At 41.5% G+C, this 24,041-nt stretch overlaps 1 protein-coding gene and 1 long non-coding RNA gene across 2 annotated transcripts in view; one reads left to right on the top strand and one right to left on the bottom strand.

Moving 5' to 3' along the window:
* Window positions 1–24,041, top strand: part of asic4a (acid sensing ion channel subunit family member 4a) — a 63,848-nt gene that overhangs the window by 2,971 nt on the left and 36,836 nt on the right. The window contains exon 2 of the mRNA XM_088383569.1: window positions 10,789–11,696. Within this exon, the coding sequence (XP_088239695.1) occupies window positions 11,121–11,696 (576 nt within the window). The 5' untranslated portion in view covers window positions 10,789–11,120. The remainder of the gene's footprint in view (window positions 1–10,788; window positions 11,697–24,041) is intronic.
* Window positions 3,881–6,409, bottom strand: LOC148394373 (uncharacterized). Its single transcript, XR_015860007.1, has 3 exons — window positions 6,275–6,409; window positions 5,200–5,309; window positions 3,881–4,543 (listed from the first exon to the last, which is right to left on the bottom strand). It is a non-coding gene; the product is annotated as an uncharacterized LOC148394373 (long non-coding RNA).

Here is a 24,041-nt window from a genome sequence, read left to right as displayed (position 1 = left end):
CAAAGGTTACACACTATTCTATATTGCTTGGAGCTTATTAGAGCTGCAGTCGATCTAAAAAATGACCTTTACAGGATAAACTACTCTCTACCAGATATATCTGGAGAACAGAAGATGATCTATATATATGTCTCTTCAAATATGTTTTCTCCTCCTACTCCCGCCTGATTTGTTCATGTTGAAGCCTTGTCACGGGACTCCGTACAAGCGAGGAACTATATTTGGTAACTGACGGGGGCGTTGAAAAATAAAACACACAATCTCACTATGACGCAGTAATAATAAGCATGTAAAATGGGAACTTGCATTCCGGTGGCCTGGTATGTCAATTAAGCACCCTGAATGAAAACTCGAATGTTTTATTATTTATGTGAAATGATAAATCGGATGGGTTTAACTTCTTGGTGCGAAATTTTTGATCATGTTACCTGGAACCAGAAATGCATATTTAGCTAGCTAGCTTTGGGCGACCGTATTTTGATTTAAAAAAAAAACGACACTTGGCACGGATGACACTCAAAAATACCATCCATCGTAACGCCAATAATTTTAAAGTAGAGCTACAACATATTGGAAAAAATCACGTTTATCACTCCCACTGATATCAAACCCGACCCCACCAATCCAATCAGTGCGGAGTTTATGCATTTCTTCCGTCATATCGAAAGCAGCAATCTAAATTAGAAACAACCCAAGGATGAGGCCAACTCTTTGATGCCTTCTCTTAATAAATTTAATACTCTTTCAATGGTCCGCCATGTTCACATTCGCAATAATGCCCCGAGGGAGCTTTAAGTAATAGCGCAGCAATACGTTGAATCTTAAGCAAATCCGGCTCAGCGTAAACAACTTTGTATTGTACCGAGACTCCCGAAGGACATCTGAGACGGGCTACTTTTTCAGCATGCAATATTTAACAGATATGCTGTAAAACATGCTGTTTTCTAATCATAGCTTTATCCACACACTGATATATACAGATTTGGATGATGTATAAGTCGGCTCGCTGTGTAATGTTGCCTTATTGCTACCCTCAATTTAACTTGGATGTTTTTTCTCGTGTTTACCCCAGCAGTAGCCTTTCACAGTGATTCATATTTCCGATGTACTTTATGTACTTTTTGGAGTTAAGAGTAATCCATCTCACACACGCACTTCTGAACACAAGCCTTTTATTTCTTTTCAAGAGTGAGGATTATGCTGGACTGGATCTTAATAATTTAGAGAAAGTTAGAGTTTGCAAGCAGAAGTGCCGTTGCCAACCAATCGAATTCTTCATTTATCCACCCATAGATCTTCTGTACTGCTTATCTTCACCAATAACCAATCGATCAATCAATCAATTAATCAGTCAATCCCCTGAAGCACTTTTAATCAGACAACCCACAAAAACACATTTTGCACTGTGATGCATTTGCATTACTTTTTTTATACTATTCCCAACTCAAGAACCAAAACTGGATATGATTTATCATGTGATACAAAAGTTGTTGTTCCGGCATGTCCAATTGGATTAACTATGCATAATGTTAATTTGTCAAAGAACCTGAGTCAGACTCAGATTAGGAATGATTCAACCAGCAATCATGCCTCACCCGTGCGTCATTTGTATCTGCAATCACGGAAGAAATAGCCAAGAGACAACTTTTGAGAGGAAGAGGCCATGGCAGCGGGGCCAAAGGAAGAGGATTAAAAATGTGGGGGGAGTAGGATGCATAAAAAGACAACCCAGACAGCTTGACGTGTGACGACCATTCTGCATTGCGAGAGAAATCCTCCAATGACGTGTATAAAAAAAGAAAAAAGCTCAAGAGCTGCTGGACCTTGTTTAGTTTTTGCAATAGGTATTCCCAGCCATAGTTGTGTAACGATAAACCGAATCCTCTTTTTCATTTCAACACACGTCAAGTTATTTGCCTGCACCCAGCAAGTGTCAAATGAATTTATCAGCAATGTTGTTCAAAACTTAAGGCCCTGCAATCATTCATCTTTGCCGCATAGAATGAAATAAGCATTGACTCATTCATACGCCAACTGAAGAAAACAGGTTGCAGCGCTGGGTTCAAAAGGAAAATCTGCAATTGCGTCTTATTCAAGGACAGTTTCCACACAGCAGATGGCTGACACCAACTTCCTAAATAGCCCTTTGGAATGACTACAATTTCATTATTGAGTGGTCATTTTGAAATATTTATGCTCTTCAACGCCCCGAGTACAATTGCCCCCAGTGAGCATTTTTGTCAGCCAATTATTCACCTGATGCTAATGACCAGGTGCCAGCACTACTGTCTCGCTGATATCATGCCTGAGGACTGATGTATTGATTAGGCGAAATTGATCAAGGCAGGGATGATACAGCAACATTACATGATTTATTCAGCCGCTAATATCTTACGTCAGGAACGACCTTTGGGATTTTCATCATCCATCCGAGACCTCCTTGATGTCCACTAGCTGCACCACCGATAAAGGCAAGAGAAAATAACACTTTTTAGACTCGGAATAAATTAATTACATATTATGCCAATGGCGACTGTTTTCCCATGATGGCAATTTTCAACAAACAGTTGGAGTTCAATTCTAGCAAGACAAACAAAAACAGAACAAATTCGCAAAACTTTCATAGGGAGAGTTTTAAATTTGACAAAAAACTTTTTTTTGCCATATCCATTAAAACTGTCAGTGCCTCCAGCTAGTCTTCCTGGAGAAAACCTTCACAAGCAAATACCTTAGCTGAGATTAAACCCAGGACCTCTCTGCTACGTAGCACACATGCGTACCGCTCAAAGACAATGTTGCCCCACAGAAAATATCAATCTTCATTTTTCTGGTCTGCTTTGCTTTACCCAGACCCCTGAATGCAGGTCTATTAAAGAATGAAGAACCACATTTTCCAAGCTGTCCCACTTTAGCAGACGATAATGTAGTCTGTTATCACCTCGGGACTGCTGCTTTATTAGTGCATTATCCCCCCCTCCTATACGATGCCATTTGCATGCGGTGTGTACCGTACGAAATGATGAGGCACATCTATTGTCCCGATATTGCCACAATGAATAATCTTCATACAAGCTATTAATTTAGTCATTTCATTGGTATTATGCAAATGTTTCCTGTTAGCGTTGGCCCAATCGACACGTTTGTCGTCCGTCATCTGAAAGATTTTACTTTTCACATCAACATCTTTATAGATGACAACGATCGTATTCTATTTGTCTTTTTTTTTTAAATCGCTGTAAACAGATTTCCCCCCCCCCAAAAAAAATCAGCAGCAGCTGACTATCTCTTACCCAGCAAAATAATGTTTTGACGTTCATCAGTCTGAAAAATAATCTCTTATGCATGACACGTTTTGACTGCATGCACAAATTATCTGTGCTATTTGCAAAACTCACCTCAGCTCACCTAAACACAAATTCACAGTGGTAGCAATAGCAAGTGGAGATTTAGTTCTGGTGACAGGAGAGCAGTGAAGCAGGCTGATGGTAAAGAGTTTCAGACAACCACACCATGCCAAAGGCACTTCCTTCAGTTGAATGAGGAGCTGTCATAGGCTGTGACCTTCATCAGTGTGCCGGGATAAGGTGTCTTCCTGTCCTGTTTCTAAATCATGTCGCGGGAACCTTGCACATGCCTCGCGCTTGTATATTACATTTACATTCACAGCAAAGGCTGCATTTAAAGTGGGAATAACAAGATGCAGCTCCTCTGACAGCCTTTTGCGGTTTAACCTCTTTGCTCTGGTATTGATTCTTGGCTGGAACTTGACCAGCGGATAACCCACTGTTGGACATAGTGGCCGACTTTAGCAATGAAGCACTCACTGCTTAAGAGAGCTTGCGACTATTTTGGGAGTCAGCGGTAGCAAAAAAAAAAAAAAAAAATGTCACAAAGACATCAAGGTATATGCTTACATCACTATGACTGTAAAGCGTTTTATATATGGAGGGAGAATATTTCAAGGGTTGTGAGCAGAGTTGAAACTGGTTGCCAGATTTGAATGTTTCCTTACGTCACTTTTTTGCCCCTCACTAACATCCATAAACCCGATTCTAAAACATTTTCATTCATAATGGCATGCAATTATGAAAGGCTGTAGTCAAACAAAACTGCAGCGCTAACAATACGAAGCTAGCATTCCAATGAAGCAAAATGTTCAGATAGCCTCCTCCATCCAAAATTGCTCAGATTTTTTTTTTTGCAAATTGGTACGACCGGCCAGTTGCCAAGTGGGTGTTGTTTTTACAAAGTACTGATCAATATAACATGTTGAAAATACTTTTTTGCTGATGCAAGCCATTTTCTCAGCTTTCCTGAAAAGTGATGGTTTTATAGATGCAAGGTTTCCTTCCGATGAAAGTGACATGAAGAAATGTACAGTATTTTTTAAGAACGGCTATCCAGAAGGGGTTTATGGTGCAGGCTGTTGTCCATCTGGCAGAGGAGCAAAGTCTGTTGTTCTGGGGGCTGCAGGGCAGGTGAGCTTCTGTCAGCGTCGACGATGGGTCGGGCCCATGATGCGAGTGGCATGTTGTTGGTGCAGCTGATGGGGAGGGGAAAGGGGTCGGCATTACCTTCAAGGCTTCTTACCCCATTCGCTCCATCCCATCTGTCCAATGCTGACAGGCGCTAGGTAGAATCAAAACTGAATTCTACTATGCGGGATTAAATGTCACTTTGCAAGCATTGAGACACCAAAATATTAATAGGTCGTAACTTGACTTGAAAACGATAGGCACTCTGGATATGTGAATTGGGTTTGGATCAATGACTTTGCACATGACTCCGTAACTACATTTAATTGTGACTTGAAAAACGTTTGTACAGCAAGACTATAAAAAAGACACTTTTATAAAAACAAACCAATCAGATGGGATATTCCAGCCATTGATCGTCATCACCAAGGCCCAGTGTGTATCAATTTATTAATTCTTGCCTCACTTTTGCTTCTCTGCAGTGACCTTCACTTTAAAACCCGATTTATGCTATTTTGCTAAGTTGATTATTGGATGCCCTTTGACAGCAGGCAACTTTTTAACATTCAGCATTGGATCAATATCACCCCCCCCCCCCATGTTTTGATTTAGCAAAGCAGAAATTAACAGCATTAAGAATTAGGTGTGCCCTTATCAAGTCAGGATTGAATTAAACATCTATTGCATTAAATGCGTTGAGATTAAAATGCACATAAACACTTACCTCTGACTGACTGACGTTGGACACACAAAACAGGAGACCATTTTCCTCTTGCTTGTATTCACTTTCATCGATTGAATAATGGAGCAGACTTTGTGCTTTTGCTCGTACGGCTAGAATGAAAATGGGCCTGGTGTTGAACAATGATATGAATATGAAGGAAGTAGATCGACTAAGGTTGGTGCAAATAGAATTTCCTCGAAGTTCACTGGTCTGTTTTATTTATTTTTTGAACCAAACTTTGTATGGTCGGCCACATTAGAGTACACAAAAACACTACCATGTAATCAACGATTGCATTTTAAATAATTGCCCTGGCAGTGAAGAGTTTGTTTTAAATGCTGAATCAAAGCAAACCACCAGAATGTATTTCATGCACTCATCAAATTATGCATTATATTTGCCCTTGATCAGCATCCATTGATTCCCCCAAGACCCCCATAGAGACCAGGCACATCTCTTTTGTGCCAAACATGAAATTACTGCGGTTGTACAGAGCTTCACATTTACCCTTTTAAACAATCCACTTGAACCAATTAGCAAACACCGCATAGCAACCGACAAAACCCCACGACCAATTTAGCGTCATTCACATTCCCTAATCTTGCGTATTCCGTCGTTTGTTGCCCACTGATAGCAAATGACGCGGTGGTCGCATTATTTAATTTTCTTGACTGATTTAATTATTAACATTGAGGGGGTGCATGAGCGGTGAAAATGTGACTTTGTTGCATACAGTAGGCTGCTGACTTGAAGAGACACGACGCTCGGAGCAATCTAAAATCATTGAACCCTGCTCTTTGCACTCATGTGCAAAGCACGGCAATTCCTCAGTCCGCTTCTCAAGCTCCGATAGCTTTCACTTTCCTTTGGGCTGTGTGTTCTTACATATGGAGAGAATGAATCCACATAAAGTCCTACAGGAGTTAGAGAAGCCATAATGAAAGCTCTCATTAGGAAGTGGAAGCTTCTGACTTTCATCTGCTATTAGAGTATGGTTGCAAAAATGCATGCTCTCAAAAGCTGAACTAAACCACTGAGCCAAAGCGTGTCCAATCTCAGCAAGCTGATACGTTACCTCCCAAGTCATTTCAGCACTTCCATTGAGATGAAAGCGCCAGTCAAATGTTCTACAGTTAAAATGAAGTGGTGACTGGATGTCTGCACTCAGTCGATTCAACCCAGCTCAACATCACACACGCATTTGAACGCCGTGTGTGTCCACATTCAATGTCTTCCTTTGATCCTTCTGTCTCAACACCTGGGGTCATACCGCCCCCCCGCAGCTTGATCATTCGGTGTAAACAAAATTTCGAGCTCGCTCCTTGCATTTCTAATGAGTTGACCGACCGGACTATAATTCCACTCAAGTGGAGCCTTTTCAAAATGTGCTTGTTAGAAAAGGGCTGGCTGAAAGCAGAATGGAGATGCTGAAGCTGTGTACGCACAGAGTAACAATCTTGGCCAATTTAAGCTTTTTTTTTTTCCTGTCGTGCAATCAAAATCAAAAAGGCCTTGATTATGAGGTGCGTCTGAAACACAACCCTGAGCGATTATACTGTAGTGTTGGGTGTGTCAAGTAATTCTTTTTTCGTCTTTCTTGAGCTGCTCAGAAAAAAGTCGAGAGTGACGAACCCAAATGTTAAAACTGATCTATATCGCAGAACATCCATCAACAGCATGTTCCAGCTGAGCCACCGTAAGTGTGACATGAAACAAAGCCAATTATGCAATGTTTGCTGACAGCGGGGGATGAAAAAAATAAACAAAGGCAAATACAAATTCATATTTACACAATATATTCAATAAATAGTGGCTACAATGTGGCTATTTAATGAACAAAAGCAAATACAAATATATTCAATAAACAGTGGCTACAATATGGCTATTTCAGAGGCTCTCCACATTTCGCTTTTTTCACTATAGGTATTTTTAGAATTTGAAATAATTTAATTATAGTTTGAGTATATATATTTGCATATATAGGCCCCATTGGACCACGTTGCCTGCTGTGCACGGGGCCTCAGAAACATTCAGTGCATTTCCTTATTAAATGCTAACACCACAATTTAAATGTTCTTTTCACCGAGCTGTGACCTATGGTGTTTGCTTGAAGAAGAAAAAAAAGAGAGCAAATATCAGCCTGTGCTCTGCAGTCGACACAACCGCCTTCATTGTAACACGGGGCACAGAGAACAACAAGAAATACAATATTTAGTGGCTTTTATGCAAATTTGACATTTCCCTTGGCTGAACATAGCGAGGCTTTCTGTTGACCACTGATACCCGCATGTGTTAGTGCTGAGGCAGCAGCATCCTCCGTTGCGTTACGTCGTCATTATTTTTTTTCACCGCATTAATATCTGTCAAATAGAAGCCGCACGCCGGCAGGTCGGAAAAGTTGAGCTGATTGTGTAGCAAATGTATCATAGTTGTGTGCCAAATGCATCAGAGTGAAGGCCTATCTCACGGCTGCACCTTTCTAACTGAATCGTAAAAAGCGGAAAGCAATTTCACGCCGAAAATGAGACACGCGTTACGGAAATAAAAAACACCAGTTCAGATTCATTTTAATGCGTTTTAAATTATTGCAACTATATTACGACATGGATAGATAAATAAATACATAGAGTAAAACTTAGTGGCTTGTTTGCGGGACGTGTTCAACAAGTTTGGCGAACAAATGACTTATTATATAGCTGGTAGAGATTTTATTTCTTCCGATGTATTGTTTATCTACCACATCTGGTCTGCAATCAATTGAAGTTTATTTAGTACATCTGGTCAGTAAATGGGAAACATTTCATCCTAAAAACATAATCGTTTTGTTTATATGCGAGGATGTTAAAATTTGTTTTCTGCCCAACTTTTGATGACATTTGTTCCGAGTATGTTTATGTTCACAAAGACATTTGCTGTCCAGCAACAACAACCACTAACGAGAGAATTTGGTCTTGTTCAGCGTTCAGCACATTAATGCAAAAGAATTTCATGACATGTTGTTATTGTTTTTTTAAGTCTTTGTATTGCTGGGTGTCATTTCCCCTGGTAGAAACACAAAGACTTTTATTCAAAGCTGCTTTTTTTTTTTTTTTTTTTTTGGCTCATCCGACATTTCTTTCTTGCTATTTGAAAATATCATTTCAAAACACCCACACGACTGTGGTGGTTTAAACAAAGTAGGGAATTGAGTTAGCTGCCGTTTCTTGGTAATTTGAAACAGAGCTGTCATGTTTCACAAGCTTTATGGATCCAAAAACAAAGAAAAAAAAAACAAATAATAGCAACTCACTGGAGCATGCTCTCAAAAGGATGTCTAAAAAATGGTGAAATGTTCTCAAGCTAAAATATCTACCAAATAGATTATAATAGCATAATTTCATAATGATTAGTCCTCCAAGGTTCACTGGAGTATGGTATGGTACGATACAGGATGGGAGGGAGGGATGAAGAAATGGATGGAAGGAAATAATGACTGATCATGCAAGCCATGTGTCGACTTAGTCCTAGCTTAAGCAAGAGAGCTGCACTGCGGCAATTAAACGCACACGTCAAATAGACGGCGCACTTTGAACAAGATGATAATCAGCTGTTTCTCTTGGGAGCATATAATCCATACTTATCTTCCACTCCTATGTTCTTTTTTATTTCATTCCCTGATAAATGGACCAAGATGAACAGTTTTAAAGTCGCTCAGCTTTTACTTTGTCCACATTCAGAGCTGATACTTGCACATCAAAATGAAAAATCGTAAGCACCCGTGGAATTGCAGTATTCAGACTAAAGATACATAAGAAGGATGCAGCATCTTTCAAAGATAAATAAATAAAACATTAGCGTGTAAAAGTTCTTCCATTCAGTTTCATTGTGGGATCTCAACAAGAAAAGAAAAAAGTAGGTTGGACACATAGAATGTCATCCATCATGTGAGTCCTTCAGGTGTTTGTGTGCCAGATGTGCCTGTATGTTCTCATTTTCATGTGATATCCAGCCATGGCAAGTACACTGAGCTCTGGTTCCCTCTGTGCTACTGTAAATAAGCCCAGCGTCTTGTGGGAATAGCCACATAAAAAACAGTGTGGTAGCGAGACCTCCCGTGCCTGCTGCCAGAGGCAGAGCTGAAACACGGTCACCTTGCGCTTTACAATATCCATAACGCACTAAAATAACAGCGTTTTTATAACGTATAAAGTTGCTATGGGGGTTTTTGCTGAAAACAATAGACATTGACGACAGTGACACAAGATGAAAATAATAGTTATGTGTACTGATAAGATGACAGATTTATCATCCCATATAAATGTGGGCAACAAGTGTGCGGACTCCCTCTAGTGATATATATATATATATATATATATATATAAAAACACACACACACAACGATCCACTTTTTGTTACCGCTCAACCGTGAAGGGTCACTCGCAAGACTTGACCAAAAGCATGTCAAGCCACTTGACACAGGTTTCCTTAGCGACCTTTATAGATTTGTGGTAACCCTCTGCCCTTCAAATTCTGATCTGACATCAGCAGCAGTGGTAAAATGGTTTAATTCACATTTAAATGGGACTTCTCTCTTGCGGTCACAGCCCCTCGCGATGTGACCCGCATGACTAATACCATCTCAAAGGAAAGCGCGCGTATTATGGCTCTCGCCTCCATCCCTGCCATTTGCATAATTTAGTTTGCCATCTTGGAAAAAGTGCCATTAACAGCACTGAGACATAAATAATATTTTTTTTTCTAAATGATGGGTATTGGCAGATCAATACTTTAAGTGTATTTGAAAATACCCGAATGTGCTCTGCTGCATTCCGTACCGTTTGGAACGGTTTGGTTATTCAGAGCACAACACTCTCGGAGTGACAGAGCAAACTCTGGCGCCTCTGACTGGGAAGACAGAGACTACGTTTACATGCAGTCAATATTCTGGTAAAGGTCAGAACTCCGGTTTCTGAAACATTCAGAATATCCACATTACATACCTGTACAACAGAGTCACTCACAATTTTAAATATGCCGAATATCATGTTACTTTCTCCCGTCAACAAAACACGTTCATATCACTCACCACAAAAATGAACGCATTTACCCCCAAGGTAAACTGTGGGTCTTATTCGAAATTGAAAAATAATGTAAAATTTCAGTTTAAAATTGTCTTTCTTGTCTGCGTGTTAACAAACCAAACAATTTCTCACTTTGATGCTTGGCAGAGTTAATTACATCTTTATTTTCCATAGACTTAAGTAAATCGTGATTTATTGGGGCACTTATAATTCAAATCAAACATTGAACGCTTGGGGCAATATTCGACAGTACCTTTTGTTCTTGTCATAAAGAGGAAGAACAAGGTGATTAGGCGTGCGAGTGTGAGATGGGGGAGGGCGGGAGGTGGGGGGGGGATTGTCTGTCGGCATCACATGGATGACCACAGCAACTTGCAACTTGCACTGAAGGGGAAATAATCACCACGCTACCTTCTTATGAATTATTAAGCACTCTGTTCTTATTTTAGCCCTGACTTGCTGTTCTGCATTTATTCATGTCAGTTCAAGGTGTTTATTTTATCAATCTTTTTGTTGTTGTTGTTGACAGCTGTATTACGACAGATAAGCGAGAGCGTGTGAGCTGATCAAGTGGTGAGACAAGCTTTGAGAGCAAAGCGGCGCAGGAGCAGCAGGAGCAGCAGCGCTCTGGTCACAAGGAGCTGTGGTAGAGGCAGCAGCAGCAGCACTATCAGTCACAGCGCAGGAAGCATCGGCAGCAGCAGCAGCAGCAGCAGCAGCAAACTCTTCTCCGATTCTCTCTTCTTCCCGGAGTTCTTTCTTGCTCGGAGTACCAACGCCAAGGAAGTCCGAGGAGGTGACAGCTGCTGTTTTTAAAAAAAAGAGAAAGAAAAAAAAACAATCGCAGACCTGGCTGCCCCCATGCCTATCGAATTTGTTTGCAAAATCAAGTTTGCAGAGGAGGATGAGAAGCAGAAAAGCAAGCAGGATGGGGACAAGGAGAGTCTGATCGAGGAGAGCTGCGCACCTCCGGCCAAGGACTTGGCCGGGTTTGCAAACTCCTGCTCCCTACACGGGATTAATCACATCTTTGTCTCTGGACGGCTGGGTATCCGGCAGACTCTGTGGGCTCTTGCTTTCCTCACTTCACTGGCACTCTTTGTTTACCAGGCAGCAAAATGTGCCATCTCCTACCTGGAGCATCCTCACGTCACAGCCCTGAACGAAGAAGCCAGCCCGGAGATGGTTTTCCCCGCCGTGACCATCTGCAACATCAACCGCTTTCGCTTCTCAGCACTCACCGATGCCGATATCTACCACCTGGCTAATCTGACGGGACTGCCCCCCAAAAACAGGGACGGGCACAAACCCACCGATTTGATGTACCCTGCTCCAGACATGCAGGACATATTCAACAGGACGGGACACCAGCTGGACGAGATGCTCATGAGCTGCAACTTCAGCGGGCAGAACTGCTCAGCTGAGGACTTCACTGTGGTGAGTGCAAAAGTTTCTCAAAAGTTCTCCCGCATTCTTGGGCCCGGGTAGGGATCACCGTTCATGTTAGGGTTTGTTCATTACATCACTGCATCAGCTCAACCGAAGTAAGTTCTTCGGAAATTTAAAAGCTTTCATAAAAAACAAGCTGACATGGAAGGAAAGGTCGACATGACTCGTGTATGTGCATGCTTGCGTGTTGTCATCTCCAAGGTACACGTGGTTTTCATGATCTGTATCTTCATACAGGATGCATGACTCAAGCTCCATCAGTGAGCCACCTCTCTCCTCACTAAGTTGAACGCTTCATTTGATGCCGCTGTCAACTGTGACAAATATCTGCCATCAAAAGACCAAAACAAAAAAGATAGCGTCTACGTGATAGGCGCACTTTTTCCCCCAACAAACCTTTTCTCTGATGCTGCCTCAAAGACGGTGCGGTGCGGTGCGATGCACTCTCGTTGTCAAAAATAGCCTTGTCGGGTGTTTTTCCTCCCTGTTGCTCTCGCTCTCTCTCTCTCCCTTCAGTGAGGAGAATAATGCATCTTCAACGTTGTATTTCAATCGCACTGCTGTTGAGTTTAAATATTTCAAGACCGATATACATGATTTTTGCATTAGCCAGATTGACTAAAAGGCATGAAACAATCTCTGTGCGAACCGGCGTGAGTGTGTTTGAGAGAGAGGGAGAGTTTCTTGTTTTCCACAGTAGTTATTGAACACACCATCCTCACAGGAGATGGAGTTCCCTTTTTCGGAATATGCAAATTGCTTTGGTGTTGATAAAGCGCTCGTGTCAAGGCGTGTTTTCAACATTGATACCGCAAAGGCAGTGCGCCGCCTTTAATTTATTTTTTCAAATAACACACAAATAATTCAGTGGCTTCTTTTTTCCTTACTCATGCACTTACATTTCTAAATGAGGATTACTTCGCGTCGCAGGTGTTTTAGATGTACCAACAGGTAGCGTGATCCCTCGCAGGAGAGGAAAAGCAGTTTGTTGTGACAATATCGCTTTAAAATTTGATAAGGAGTCTCTTTCCCAATTGGAACGTGTGTCATGTCAGTCACATGTCAGTCAATGAAGCGTCTATTCGCACTTCTTGGACTCTGGCGTGACTTCATCGGTTCCCTAAACTGCTTGTTCGCTTCTGTCAGCCTTGTGATCAAATTTATCTGCATTTTCGGAGACTGTCGCTTAGATTTGTTACAGGCTATTTGCCGCTTCCACGCCTGACAAATCACTTTGTCCGACTTTGGACTTGGGGATGTGGCTCAAGTGTGACAGCGGCGTAGTCAGGATGGCAGAAAGCACGGGAACGTGTTTGCCTGCAAAAAACAGCTTGCTTGCCATTTGTTATGAGCTTGGAAATAGAAGGAAGTCATGATTAGTGGCCATGCGCTATTAATCACATCCAAACATGTACAAACCCAACGCACCTCAGCCATTACTTGTGCCCTCGTGGGGAACCACTTCATGGATTGGCTTGTTGTAATGTGTTTTCTCCCTATTGATCATTATGGCTGCGCCAGATGTTCCATTTCGGCTATGGTGGTGCTTTCAGGGGACACTTGATGACAAAATGGGATTGTCATATTTTTGGGGCATTTTCACTGGTCGATAAGATTTGACTTTATTTTGCAACCAACGTCAGTATGTAGTCACTGCTTGTGTTCGTATACATTCAAACGGCTTTTTTGTCCCAATGTTTACGTTCCATTTATTTTTTTCAAAGTAAATATTCGTGACAGGAAGCCATTAGTGTCCATCCATTCAAAATGTGTATTATAATAAACAGCTCACAGTATGCAAACATTTATCCAGCTGCTCTAATTTATGCAAGGGAATATATTAGCATGCAAAATGGATGTATTTTACCCTTTCTATTCACATTTAATACAGGTGATACCTCCTTCTTTTTATAATTACAGATTACTTTGTTGGCTTGGTTTAATCACACGAGATAACGCTGATTCATCGAGCCCTTGAATAAATAGAATACCTTTCTTCCAGTCTAACATGGCTTAATTGTAAATCATTGTGTGGGGCTGTCAGAAAGATGAGCTGCAAGCCCCTTTGGCTTTTTTTTTTTTTTTTTTTTCTGGACAGCGCTCTTGATTGGTTTGCTCTGACTCCTAGTTGTGTTTGCTGATGCATTATTAGATTTTGCTCTCAGCAAGGACAGATCCCTTCTGCATATATTCATGGAGCTAACTAAACAGCTAAGAGGTACTTTGCCAGGTAATCTATTAAATTCCGGTTTCACATTTATGATGCTCCGTCTGTCTGTGAAGTGAACTGAAGGTACATATTGTTATTCCCAGCGTGTTGTTGTTTATATACTGAAAATTGGGTGTTTAATAGTATGGCCTCCATCTTTTTTTTCTCATCATGGTGAGAGAACCTCTCTCCAAGTAAATCAATAACATAAGGAAATAGTCCAGAGAACACACCATTGCACACACCATGTTTAGATTCGAAAAATATATATTTCTTATGATTATTTTTCCTGCTCCAAAGCACACATTGTAGAGTGAGTCAAGCGTTTTCTAAATTGTGCAAAATTATACCAGCACATTTTTATGAAAACTTTTCCGAAGAAAGTCTGATGACAGGTGTGACTCCATTTAAACAATATAATGAATTAGAAGATTTTTAATTTATTGAGGTTTAATTGAAAAGCAATATAGGCACATTCTTCCATTCAAGTAGATGTTGTCCAATAAATAGACATAATCGGAACTCACACATGCACACATTACTCTCAATTCTCTCGCTCATGCTTGCCCCTTAAAGTGACCACGTTGCACTGCCGCAATAGAAAATTTCAATGACTTTGTGTTTTTTCTCTAATTTACTAAAATTACACACCAATGATCCTGAGTCCCTTCAGCGCCATGTCATGACACTGGCACAAGAGCTTGCTTGTTTTTATAACGTAGTGATCGACTCCTCCCAGAATGCTCACATTGATGTGAAATTAGTTTACAAATTTCCCAAAGTTAGCAGGTTTGCAACTTCGATTCAGCCCAGTTCAACTTTTATACTCAAATTTGCAAAGATCGTTGAGAGAATCATTCACACCAGTAAGCATAAGAGAAAAAAAAAAAAGCAATGCATCCTCATAAGGATGTGCAATCGTACTCACTCGTCCTTGCCGAATACTTCTCATTTATTTTTTATTATAAATGTGGACCAGCTATCCCAAAAAAAATCCAAAATGATTGCCGGATAAAATTCAGGGCCGATGTGTTCTGTGTGGTGTCGAAAGTTAACTGCGTGTTATTATCAGCAGGAACACACTCTGTACATATCTCTCGGTTCTGTGTCCATGTGCAGAAAAGAGTGACAAGCATTTCTCCAGTAGGTTCAGTGCACCCCCCCCTCCCACCTCCCCAGATTTTGGTGGGTAATGATGAGGGTGGGAGCGTGAAAGTGACTTGCTGCCCGGACTGCATGCTCAGTCCCCAACAGCCTGTCAATTAGTCTTCTACAGTTGCACCGCCGTGTGTGTGTGTGTGTGTGCGTGTCCCTGCAGCTTAATATGTAACGTCATGCGACTCGCACGTCAAACTCGGAGCCAACAATAATATCCTATCCAAGACATAAACAAACATGACACACACGCACACAATGACTACAGGTTTCTTTCTCACCTTTTTCCCGCATCCGTTTTCTATTATATGCAAACTGTCGAAATTCCAAGCACATTAGCGTGCCTCAATGTTTTCGGAACGTGCCGAACAATGCTATCTTGGGAATTAATAGGAATTTGCGCTATGACAGATACAGTACCTGAATTGTAAAAAGGAACGGAAGAGCGCTGTGACGACATTTGACGCACTCATTCGGAGTAACGATTTTTAGAGTGACAACAGCAAAAGATTTGGGCAGAGTTGTACAATAAACTAATTTGGGTTTTTGAAACCTCCTTCCATTTTCTGAGTTTAGTACTGATCCTTCCGACAAAGAATTGGGCACAATACACAATACTTCTCGCCAACAAACAAACCACAGTGGACACATCACCTGGCCATAACCTGCTTCCTTTATGTAACAACACAAACTTCAAGAAGAACTGCTGCCTCTGCAACTTCCACCTGCTGCTCCAGCATATCACGGAAAAGTTCCCGCTGATATGCATCTCCCCCTTCTTATCAGATGACGACCACCTGTGATACGATCACACGGTGGTATGTAAACGCTTCATATTTGCCATTTAAGGAAGCTCGCCGTTTTCAATGGCACCTTGATGCCATTTTAAAAATCTCTCACTGTTCATCCAATTGAAGCGTTTAGTAGGATGAGGAAGGCTTCCGATGCTGTGGTACCACTAAGCGCCCTTCCGCCTCCCCACAACTCCTCCCCCTCTTCTCCCTTACCCCTGGGAGTCTTTTAGTCACACAGACATTTGTCTCTTTCTGACAAGTCATACAGCAGGCTGTTGGGAGTGTTAATGTGCCTGCTCCTGCACACATACACAAAGGTGTGTTGCGTGTGTACAGCAGAGGGAATGTTTCCCCGCACTAACACACCCAGGTTTCCTCATAGATTGAAAGTTGGTTCACAAGATTGATCACGACTCTCTGACGTTGCGCCGCTCCCTTTGCAAGGGATCGATACATCCTTCAGTCACATCGCTTCCCGGCCTTTCCTACACCGAGCCAAGAGTGACTAATTATACCGTGCTTTGATTTTGGGATCCGTCTCGGGCGTGGTGGTTAATACAAGCAGTGGTGACAAATTTGCTCCCGTAGAGAAATGTCAGTTTATTTCAGCGTGTATGTGGAAGCGATCAATATACACTTTATTTTGCGGATAGGGAGCTGAAATATTTAAGGAATATGAAATGATTCTCTGCATACGCGTGCAATGGGAATACACGATGCGGGTTTGGAAAGTTATGCTACCGCTCGAATTTTGTAAATAGTGGAAACTGCTACCACTCCGAACAAGAATGATAATTTTGAGTTATTGTATTTTTCAGAACCAACTCAACATCATCCATTTGTAATTGTACCTTAGACTGTGCTGGAAACTCGTCAGACAAATAATTATATTCGGAATGTCATTTCTGTTGATCCACTGATGGTCTTCTTCAAACAGAAACTCACTGTGCCTTCATGCCACAGCATGTCACTCCGTCTTTCCACATAATCTGCTTCTAAAACCGTCAGCGACCATTTGGAGGTCCGACCGTATTTCCTAAAAAAGTTACAGTGCTTTCAGGCGAGCTCACAAAATACTATGGCTTTTATCGCCGTCATCATTCGTTGGGTTAGTGTCCACGTGTGCTTTTAGTGTTTTATAAATATTTTACAGAATTTTAGACTGACTGACTTATAGTTCTGAAGGGTTATATGGCGGATCTTGTGCCACAGCCCCTCACACGGAAACAATTCCACGAGGGCCTCTCACAATGAAATTGAGGATTACAGCAAGAAAAGTCGCACAAATATTGTTTTGCGACAGACATTCACAATCATTTAATGAAGAACTCCAATTCTTTTCTTTGCAGTAACAATGATAAGCAGCTGTCATCGTGGAGATAATTGTCACTCTGTAAGCCTTTGGCCAAATAGACTTTCCCTCTTAGCTGGCAGCTTAAGTGTGTGTGTGTGTGTTTTAATTTTTTTTTTTTTTGTACATGATTCTGTCTCGAAAGCATTAGTGGAAATTCCCCTGAAATATTAACCAAGCTTGCTTTTAGGCCACGACCGCCACATAATGAGTCCGTGCCTCCTCATTTTTCTTGCTTGTATGCTTTAATTACTTTGCAGGAGATAACGTATGCAGGTGGTTGCTCACAAAATCATTTTACTTAATGCGGATAAACTGAATGCATTTGATTAAGTTTTATGGTGAAAAAAGTTTGTTGTCAGAGAGAGCATCCAATTTCTGAGATGTCCTTGCCAATTGTTGTGTCTTTAATTTTGTGTGATGTATTTTATAAAGATAAAATTGTTACTTTTGGGAGAGATTTTATTCACGCCGTGGTAAAAACTGTTCAAATTTATTTGGAGAAAGATTCGACGGCAAGTGATAAACAATACCCGAAGACAAAAATAACGAACAAAACTCTATTGAGGATTCAACAGAGGCCAAGGGGAATAAAATACTTTGATGCAACTCTATTAAAAAAAATAAATGCAGCAACAGAGAAGTTTGAAACTCGCTTTTCCCTCATTAGAAAGCGGGATTCTGAACCACATTTGACCCAATTTTCGAGACGTACTTCACAGTAGAAGTTCTTTGCAATAAAAACAGGCTTGAGACAAAACTATTTAAACGGAGTACCCGCATTTTAGTAATGAGGCCGAATTGGAGCATCTCATTGTTCTTCGAATGTGTAAAAGACAGAGAAGGTCCAAAATTTGGGATCATTTCACACTCACAGACGAATAAGTGCAATGTATCTGCTTCCAGAACAGAACGTCTATTATTGGCAACGTTGTTAGCTAATTTTATAGCGACAACCACCGCTAAAGCTAGCTAAACGACTAATGATTAAAATTTCAAATATGTACCTCGATGGTGGTGGGTGGGGTCAGTGAGGTGAAACAGTTATTTGTTTTTTTTCCTACTGACTCTGTGGTGTGTGTTTCCGACAATAAAACGATTTGCGATGTGCACATCACGGTCAGTATGTGACTGGGATAAAAGGTCAGTCGGCTTCAATTTATCTCACTCTGAAAAGAAAACCACAGCCTCGGTTCGTCTGCTTGACTGGATGTCTGGCCTTTATTCTGACTCTTGTCTGATGTCATCGCATCAGACATGACGCTTGGCTTTTCACTAATTAATTCGGACATCCCGCTCCGTCTCTACGCAGCTTTCTGCCGGCATTAGTGCCAGCTACAGATAACGCCAACAAGGTTTGAACCCTACGTGGGCTAAAGATTAAAGTGTCATGACAGGTGTGATATTTTGTCAGATTCAAAACGTGCACCGGCTGACTTTGAAGCGTCTACCACCTGAAGCAACACTCCTGCGCGATGATGTCGGCACAGCAGCAACAGCATGTAGGGCAGCAGGAAATGCTTTTAAGGTTACGGAATGAAAATCATTGAGTTGTCAACAACGGTACGATGGGAAAATTTGAAGTGACAACTCGTATGCACATGGCTAGATTGCACAAAAACGTAACGTTAGGTGTTTAAACACTTCATTGTTCTGCTTTGAGGAGTCTCTGATTTCTGTTTAACCTGATTTTGTTTTTACTTTCAACATAAGGTCGAATTGAGTCTGTTTAAGGGGTTGCTTATGACAAATTTCCAGGCATATTTAAAAACAGGTAGATGGTTTTTGTTGTTTTGTTTTTAGCTAGATAACAACCTCTGATTTGCCAGCTTATCCCTCCTCCGCTGAGTTTTGTCAACATCTTTGACTTACTCGCGGAAGGTAAAACCTTGACGTGGCATGGGCAGCTTGGCTATCAAGTCCTGTCCGTCTTGACAAAACGCTCGACCTTCACATGCTGGGAAATGTCACCAGATTGAGCACAGTCAGTTTCAGCTTGCCTCCACGCTTTTGATCACCAAAGGTTCGCATTTTGGGTTTAGCCAAGCTTCAGCAACCTCCACAATACAGTAAATCGAGCGTGTGTGTGCGTGTGGGCTGTGTGTTTCTTCCGCCTGGACTCCACCGTCTCATCAGCCTTACAATTTACTCTTTGAATACAAAAGGTCATCATTTTGAATTTTTCAATTACAACTATTCAGACATTTTCTTCAGATGACAGCATTACTTTGTCTCCAGTTCATTAAATTCTTGTGCGACGCCTTTAGTTTAAACAAGCGTATGTACGACCGTCCCTCAACGGTGTTGTCACGATTCGTTGTGTTGTCCTAATGCATGCTAATGACAAAGTAGTGAACATTTCACTGTCAATAATGTGAAATACGGCCCCGGCTCCCTTAATGCTGGCTTCGTTCAATAACCTATTAAAGCTGAATCACAGATAACCTGGCGAGCATCAGGAAAGTAATCTGAAATTTGTGCTGACATTGATCCAGTAGGAAGGAGACCTATTGCCTCCGATCAACACCGCGGTCCCGGGAGACGACGCCCTTGGACATTAATAGTCCACTGTCCTAGATTTTACTGACACCATAGATTGTATAAAACATACAGTGCCAACCTCTCAAGCTATTTTACAGAGTTTCATTTCCTGCTCCCGCCCATATTTTATATTGCAATGCTTTTAGCTTTAGCATTTAGCAAACTGAGCTTGCTAATCATTCCAAGCTAAATGAAATATTAACAAGTTTTAGCGCAGTTCATCATTGTTACATTATCCCGTATGTCAGCATTCATTTACATTTGAGTATGTTCGATTAAATGTTACATGTGTAGTGTAACACTACCCCTGAAAAGAACATTAATGGAATTGTCTTAATGATGCTGATGTGAGGTTATAAGCACCGTAACACAATCGCTAATGTTTTGCAGTCGTTTACACTCTCGGTGCGTGTCATGTCAGAACAAGCCAGTGGCCGCCCTAATTACATTTCAAAGCCAGCCGCTGAACATATGTAAAATGCCGCAGAGCCTTTCTCAGCGTGTCATTTGTTGGACTCACAGATGCTCGCGTGCTTCCGTGGTGTAATGCCAACTCATGGGAGGCCGATATAATTAGCCCTTCTCAAAAAAAAAAAAAAATGCAATTGTCAGATCTTACATGTAAAGTAGACGTCATAGTTGGGAAAGACAAATGGCTCATCCATTAAACAAACCCTGCAGGACGTAAGCAATAAAAAAAATGACACATTTTTTCCAAATCGCAGTCTCATCCATTTAATTACAAACTCTGTGATAAGGGCATCGCCGTAGAATAAATAGGACCAGTAATGAAGTATGGCATCGCCGTTTATGTGCGTCCTTGACATTCGCTTTGTGAATAAGGAAGGGGTGGTGGCGATGGAGGGGGTGTCGTCAGTTGTCAGCATCTTCCCAAACAGAACTTGAAAGTCTATGCGAGGGGATAAATGTCAGTGGGCTTCACTCACAAATCAGCCAGCCTTTTTTCTCCCATTGTGTGACCTTCACTCTATCTTTTCTAAAGAGAATTAGCAGGGTATTTTGAAATGAACGCCTTGTGTGTAGTGTACCATGATGAAAGTCGTCCCAAGAGAAAAATTGAATATGCATGCCATAAGACCATGCCCTTAGACTGTCTATTAATTAGTCTGTTTAGGTGATCTTAAATATTTCATTAGCATGGCATTGAAAGACCTCTGGGATATTGGGGATAAAGTAACTAGCTTTTCCGTAAGCCAAATAAACATGAAGCTTTCCCTGATAAAGAAATTCTACGGATTATTCAGTATTACGATTGTATACCAAAGGTGAGCCAAAGGAAAGCGCGGCTTTAATGGCGTCGCACCTCTTAGCTAGGTTGCACAGAGGGGGCAGGAAAAAGCGCAGTGGGGAACGGAGCGACTATTGCGGACTCGGGTTCAATACCAGCTGGCTTCGGCGTCAAATTAGAGCTTCCCCTCTTGTGTCCATCTGCTGCTCAAGTCATCCAAAATACAGCCATCATGTGCTTCATTTCCTTGCTGTCTGACTCACCTTGCAAGTCAGTCAAGCGCTCTCCCCGACGGCCTCGTCTCGGACTTAATCAATACGAGCAATTTTCCGATTCAAACACGACTTCCTGCATAACAATAAGAGCGGAGAATTGGCAAGAATTGCTATTTGTTGTACACTTTTGAATTGGATGACTCCAAAAAAAATGTGTTGTATCATTCCCGCATTAATAAATCATCGAAGCGCCTGCTCTAGGAATGCAGCTCGGATGATGACAAATACAGCAGAAGTGATCCTTAAAAGAGGTCACCTTTAACCGAGCCGCTTTCAAATGCAGGTTATGCAACGCGATGGCCTGATCTCGCCAGACATCGCCTGTATACAGAGTAGATGCCGCTGAATGAATAAAAAGCCTGCCCCCATCTAAGATGCTGATTGTCTATGAATATTTTCATCTTGATGTATCTTTTTAATAAGGATTAAACACTGGCGCCCCTCTGTTATTTTTGTTTGCCGACAAGAAATGATTTAAACTTCACGACAGACATATTTCCTAGATGTCTGCGAGAGGCACACTATCAATGACAGATATGAATGAAATATGAAACGCCCGGAAAGGCCAGACTCCCCACATCATTTCTTCAATTTGGTCATTTTAACGGCACATTGCGGCATCGGAATGTGGAAGGCAGGTTTTTTTACAAAAGGTTAATGTTGGTATTTCCATGCAGATCCGGCTAGGTTGAATATTTTGTATTCCCGGAGCTGTGAAATGCATCTAAATGGATCCCACATCAGGGTTTTTGATTAAAATGTCAGTGGTGTGTTTACTGCCGCTGGCTGATAATCGCTTTCAAACTCCGAGGTTGTTACTGTTTGTCGTCAGAGCGGATCACTATCATAAAGATTCTTGTGTCACTATGAGCGGTGCAGGAAATCAGGCCGTGAATTTGACTACGCCGTCTCGCCGGCCTGTCATCATGATCTGCAGCCCCTGTCTTATATTAACTTTCTAGCTCACTGCCGAAGGGGTTGTAAACTACAACTTATCTGCCAAAAAAATACCTCTTATCATGTCTAATAGGAAGGTTTTCAGAGATATGCCCCCCCCCCCCCCCTCACTATGCAAGTCCTTTTCCCCCTGATTCCAATCAGCCACACATTTTCTTTAGGTTTTTCATGCCTACTTGCAAATTCACTGACTTGGGCCCTCATTTGTCATTATCTTTGAATGTTCAGCCGCGCTATATAGAGCGTAACCACAACGAAATAAGGTTAAGCTTGCGGTGAAATTAATTTAATTAAAATTAACCATCCATATTAGAGCACTTAGTTCTCAACGTTTGGCTGTTAGCTTTGTGTGTGTGGAGTCACTGAAATATCACATAAATGAATTCACTGGAAGGTGGATTTTTTTTTTTTTTTTAAGTAATCGCTAATGAAGCAAATTCTTCTATTATCCACGCCAATGAATGATTTGCATCTTATGCAGTCTGTGTGATTCTGTTAAAAACGTATTTTTTGACCTTTTTCCTTGATTAACACAAAAGTGTCTTATGATAACTGGACACAAAAATTCATCATTTTGTGGATTGGCCATAAAAAAGGAAGCGCAGCACTTGAAGCTTTCATTTCGATTGGCGCTGCCGAGGGCGAACCAAAACGTGATTCATCGTCTGTGTGACTGTCCCTCAGCTCAATCAATAGGCAAGACACCTCCAGATGGATGCTGCACCTTATTTGCAGATTTTTATCAACAGACAGCAGGTGGGGGTGCTTAACGCCATGAAAACTAAGTCCGCACGATGAGCACAAAAGCAGGTCAAAGGTTAAGACAAATGGAAAGATTTCTGTCAACATGTAAAATGGCGATCCCGTGTCTTCCCAAAGTATTCCTGAAGTTTCTCTGCTCCAGACTTCATTTGATGCGCCACCTCATACACATCTACTAGCCAGCTGTTATTTTTCCACCTTATCAAGTCGGTCATCTATCCAGCCGGGCGCACGGAGCTTTGCCCTCAGTAATCTATCTTCCAGATCACAAGAGGTTCGGCAGGCTGTCCACCACCCACTAGCCATCGGAAGCCTCGGAGGGACCTGTGGGATACGGCCTGGTGCCGATGATCCTGGGATGCTGCCGGAGCTTTAATCCCCATACTGTGAGAAATGCGCTTCTCCAGCTCTCCCTCTTGCTTTTGCAACTTTGATCAGGTCCTAATGTGATTAGGCAGTGACCCTGACATGACCGGCCCGGGAACATGTAAACGAATAAGAAAGGAATTATTCTGAAGGTGTCTTCCCCCTTGCTGCTTGCCTTTTGGGTAATCAAGATTTCATGTATTCGTTTTACCTTGGCAAAAAAAAAAAAAAAAAATGCGATCTATAATGACCTGACATTTTTTTTAACTCGCCAAGAGGCTCATTCTTTGAATGCTAACCAGATCTCAACTTGAAGGGGCAGCATGCTGAGGAGACACTTTTGGTTTTGCATTTTTATATTCATGATGATACTGCGCAGGTGTGGCAAAGTGGAATGATTGCGTAATTTTCATTTTGCCGTTTATCGGTCAAAACTCTTTTAGGGTTTGAGTTATTCACAATAAAGGCAGAGGCAAAGTGAATGTTTCATGATTGTAGTTCTCTGTAAACATTATTGCACCGTGACGCCACTGAAGATACAGCTCAGATACAAACTAATACAGAAACGAAAACATTTCATTTTTATCAAGATGAAATTGTTAGCAATTCCCAGACGGAGCTCTCAGGGGAGCTAGTGCCCGGGCGGACTCATCAAGAAAAAAGGATCTACTGGG

This window comes from Syngnathus floridae, chromosome 8 (assembly GCF_059516105.1).
Source record: "Syngnathus floridae isolate MCC-2025c chromosome 8, RoL_Sflo_1.0, whole genome shotgun sequence".
In the NCBI taxonomy this organism is placed as follows: domain Eukaryota; kingdom Metazoa; phylum Chordata; class Actinopteri; order Syngnathiformes; family Syngnathidae; genus Syngnathus; species Syngnathus floridae.
The sequence above is the reverse complement of the archived record's forward strand: the minus strand, read 5'-3'. Positions and strand labels throughout refer to the sequence as shown.